The following is a 4425-nucleotide window of genomic DNA, read 5'->3' on the forward strand; positions in this document are numbered from 1 at the left end:
AAGAGACAGTCTCCGGGGCAGCGGGAGCTGTGTTTTGGGAGCCGTGTTTGGTCCCCCCGCTCCCGACGGGAAGGTGACTCTTCCCCCCCCGCATGCTGCTGCCAGATGAGGACAGCCTGTCCGGGGACGCCGGCGACCTGAAGGTGCCCCCCTCCCAGATCAAGAGGAAGAAACGCCGGCACAGGTAGAGCCCGAGAGCGGGGCTCTCCCCCCGCGTTCTCCCCTCCTCGCTGCTGCCACCGGCCTCCTGCGGTACCTCTGGTCCCTGGGCTGGGGCGGTGGATGGCCCCAAGGCAGCCGAAAGCGAAGCTGCCGCTGGGGTGGGGGGCGGGATTTCCAGGAGGATAACCTCAGCGGGGAGGGGGCTGCCAGCCCCGCCGCTTGCCCCCAGTGTCCGGGCTGTGTCCCAGGACGCTCCCTCCCTCCTCCCGACAGGACGGTGTTCACAGCTCACCAGCTGGAGGAGCTGGAGAAGGCTTTCAACGAAGCCCACTACCCCGACGTCTACGCCAGGGAGATGCTGGCCGTGAAGACGGAGCTGCCAGAGGACAGGATACAGGTGGGTGGAAGCGACGGTCCCGACTCTCCCCGTGGCGTCTGTGAGCTGCCGGCACCCACCTGGCTCTCCCGCTCCGTGGCCGGTGAGCACAGGCGGTGGGAACACGGTGGCACAGAGGCGCTGCAGGGGGCCCTGGGAGGGGGAAGCTCGGCTTCCGACCCCCCGGCACGGAACAGGCTCCAGATGGAAATGAGCAACCAGAGGACGGAGCTGGCTCTGACCGCTGCTCGCTGCTGGCAGCTCGGCTCCATCCTCCGGAGACTCACCTCAGGCAGGAGCTGAGAGCAGTTCGGGAGCCACTGGGCCAAGCTGCGTCTCACCAGCTTGCTCACTAGCGTGTCCCTCTGAGGGGTGCCTCTCGGTTTAGGGCCCGATCCTGTCCCACTGTGGAGCAGCCTCTTGGCTTAAGAATGGGGCGGTGGTCTGGGCAGCAGCCAGGTTGATCTACACCCCTTGAGCTTTCCAATGCAGGAAGGGGGTGAGGAGAGGGACCTGAGCACCCTCTTGTCATCATCAGTCATTGTGTTAAGGACCCCTTTTTCCACAGAGGTTGGTGCTCCGTGCAGAGGCAGCATAAGGGGCCCTGCGGGCAGGTGGAGCATAGGGTGACTGTGGCTGGGCTCGCCCTCCTGTGCCACGATCAGCCTCGTGTAACGTGTACTCCCTCTCCCCCCCTTCCTCCCCTCTTTCACTGACACCCACGTTCGTACCCTTCCACAACCCCCTCCCCATGCACCATCCCGGCTGCCTTCCTGCTGCCGCCTGCGCGTCTGCACCCCGTGCTTGCGCACCTGAACCCCTCCACACACACATGCGGCCGCCCCTCTGCCCTGGACGCACACTCCCCCCTGCCCAACGGGCCCTGGGAACCTGGCTGCGGGGTCCATCTCCTCCCCAATCCTACCCCTCCATGCTCTCCTGGCTGTTACCCCTGAAGGTTTGGTTTCAGAACCGAAGAGCCAAGTGGCGGAAGCGGGAGAAGTGCTGGGGCCGGAGCAGCGTGATGGCCGAGTACGGCCTCTATGGGGCCATGGTGAGGCACTCCATCCCTCTGCCTGAGTCCATCATCAACTCTGCCAAGAGTGGGCTGGTGGGATCCTGTGCCCCATGGCTGCTAGGTAAGTGAGAGCATGGGGCTGGGGAGTCCAGGGGGGCAGCTGCAGAGCAAACATCCCTTCTTCCTTTGTGTGGCCATCCTCACCTTTTTCCAGGACAGAACAGTGCCTCAGCCATGTATGCAGGCTGCCAAGCACCCTGGCTTTTCCACTCCCTCCTTGCAAAGAACAGCTGGGAAAGGAAAAACCTTTTACTGCCACGTCAGGCAGGTGCCTGGACGTGGTTAGGTATCGCTTTCTAGTGCTAGCAGCCAGCATCTAGGAAGTCATCACCCTCCCCTGCACACTGAAGATAATGCTACCTCAGAGCTACCCTCTGCTCGTACATGGTCCTACACTGAGGTGGCACTCAAAATCCAGGCCAGGATGGGCCGTCACAGCACCCCCCTCCCTGTAAGTCTTCCCCACAGCAGGGGAGGTTCAGACCAGTTCTGCCGCAAGCCATTCTCTTGGGCTGCAGAGAGCAGGTGGCAGGTTTCTGGGGTGGAAAAGGCTCTCAGCTAGCATGAGTTTTCCTTGGGATGCAAGCAAGAGCTGGAAGAAGCAGCAGGAGAGCAGGAGTCTCGGGCAGAAATAAGCAAACAGCGCTCTTGGCTTTGCTTTCTCCCCTCTCCAAGGCATGCACAAAAAGTCCATGGAGGTGAGCAGGAAGGCGGAGATCCAAGAGAAGCTGGCAGATGGCTGGCAAACGGAGCAGGAGGAGGAAGAGGAACTCAGAGTGAAGCAGGCCAGTTCCCAGAGGGGCTCTGACAAGCTTGGCCCTGCAAAAGATGCGGAGGATACGGCAATTGACCTTTCCAGGACAGCCAAGCACGAGAAGAGGGGTATACTGAGGCAGTGCATCAATGGGGACCCACCCACGGAGCAGAAGGACAGGGACCACTGAGCTCTTCCCCAGAGGAGGCCAGACCTCACAGCTTCCTGGGCGAGATAATAATATTTATTGATTTATTGATATATATTTTTCTTAAATAATTGAACTTTTATCTGAATTCAGGGCATTTTACAACTGGGCACACGCATCCCCTTGTTCCCTCACTTTCAAGCTGTTCATTTCTCAGCAGAGCCAGCGTGGAGGGTGGGAGAGGTGTCCTCAACAGGGCCAAGAGCAGCATGAAAATGGGACCACACTGTGGTCAGCATGGACTGCTGCTGGAGAAGAGCTGCCCTCCCCCCTGGGCTGTGAACACTTCCCCGGCTAGCCAGGAGCACAAAGAGCAGCAATGAAATGGGAGTCGCTCCCTTCTCAAACGCTCGGGTGCAAAGACGGTGCAGGAGTTTACAGATGCCTTTGCCAAGCGCTTGCACCCCTGCACAGCACCCGTGTGGCAAGTCCCTCCACTTTGACCATATAATTCTTCCACCTCCAAGAGCAGGAGAGTTTTTAAACATGGTAGGGCTCATCCTCAAGCTGGTATAACCTGATAGATGCACCAGTTTATACCTCCTGAGGATCTGACCTGTCAATGCAGCCTTATCACTGGATTTACACTGTGTAGCTTCCTTAACTCATCTTTGGGAGAAGGGGTAAAGACATTTTTGGTTTTGCAATGATTTTGTACAGTCTTGAATGTTATCTATGCATAATAGAACAGACCTTTTTGAAAACTAAGCCATAGTACCCTGGAACAACTAAACAATTTTGTGAATTGACATAAGATATTTTGTAATTGTCTGTAAAAAGTGTTAATGTCAGAGCTGTTTCTTGGTTGTCCTATATTTATATCTAAAAGCACTTTTGTGATATGGATTTTTGAATGTGGATCTTCCTTTTTTGTCCACCATTTATTTATTACACATCCATAAATAAAATTGTGGTGTATCTTTGGTTTTCATGTTCTCCACTGCGATTTGTACCCTCCTTTGGCACATTTCGTGGTAGTTACTAGTTTTGAGCAGATCCTCTGCAGACTTGTGCCTAAACTGGGTGGGAGCTCTCTGCTCAGGCAGTGTAGTTGTTCCAAGGGGTCAGAGCAAAGCCCTCGTGTCTCCCCAGAACGGAGGTCTAGTCCAGTGGCCTACACATGCCAGAATTCTGTCAGTGAAAGAGCCAAACCACAGCTTATGGTCTGAAACAGAGCACTCGGCCAATTCCTGAGGGAAGTCATGGAAAGAAAGATGCTCCATTCTTCTAAGTGTTGTTGAAAATTCTCCTTGATGCAGCTCAAGTGTGAGGTTCTTCACTAAAATGTCTGCTGCCCTGATGGCAGGAAAGGCCATTGCACAGGCACTCTGCTCTCCTCCTCCTGCTGCTTTGGAAGGTGCAGAGTTGGCCCCTGTGTCCTCATGTCTCTTGTGGTTAAATACAAGGAGCAGCTGCTCACCTGGGCTAGGTGAATGCATGGTGGGAGGTACCGCTGGGGGCACCTCTGCCTCCCAGGGAGGCACAGGAAGCAGCTGCATAACCCCAGCTGCACAAGCACCTCCAGCAAGAGAAGCCCAAGGGCATCGTGGCCATCCAACTGCCTGACTCCCAGCTGTGTCAGGTCCTCATCTCATGGCTGGGCTGAACTGACCCATGCACACACCATGACATCTCTCCTGGAACAGCTCCAGTTTCATCTGCTGGCCAAATCATAGCGGAAAATGATCAAAAGGTTTTATTAAAATCTGAATAATTCTAATTTGGAAAGTTTCCTAATACAGCTCAGGCCGTGTGTGGCCGTGTAACAATGCTGTCACCTGTCCTTGCCTCTGCTGCTGGGCCTGGCTACTTGCACACAGGCTGTGCTGGATCTGTCTCTTATACAC

At 55.9% G+C, this 4425-nt stretch overlaps 1 protein-coding gene across 1 annotated transcript in view; it reads left to right on the top strand.

Moving 5' to 3' along the window:
* VSX1 (visual system homeobox 1) overlaps positions 1-3509 on the top strand; it is a 3799-nt gene extending 290 nt beyond the window's left edge. Inside the window, exons 2-5 of the mRNA XM_026846108.1 lie at positions 6-184; positions 436-559; positions 1497-1677; positions 2292-3509. Of these exons, the coding sequence (XP_026701909.1) occupies positions 93-184; positions 436-559; positions 1497-1677; positions 2292-2560 (666 nt within the window). The 5' untranslated portion in view covers positions 6-92 and the 3' untranslated portion in view covers positions 2561-3509. The remainder of the gene's footprint in view (positions 1-5; positions 185-435; positions 560-1496; positions 1678-2291) is intronic.
* The last annotated feature ends 916 nt before the right edge of the window (positions 3510-4425 follow it).

This window comes from Athene cunicularia, assembly GCF_003259725.1.
Source record: "Athene cunicularia isolate RWA chromosome 3 unlocalized genomic scaffold, athCun1 chr3_part1, whole genome shotgun sequence".
NCBI classification, from domain to species: Eukaryota; Metazoa; Chordata; class Aves; order Strigiformes; family Strigidae; genus Athene; species Athene cunicularia.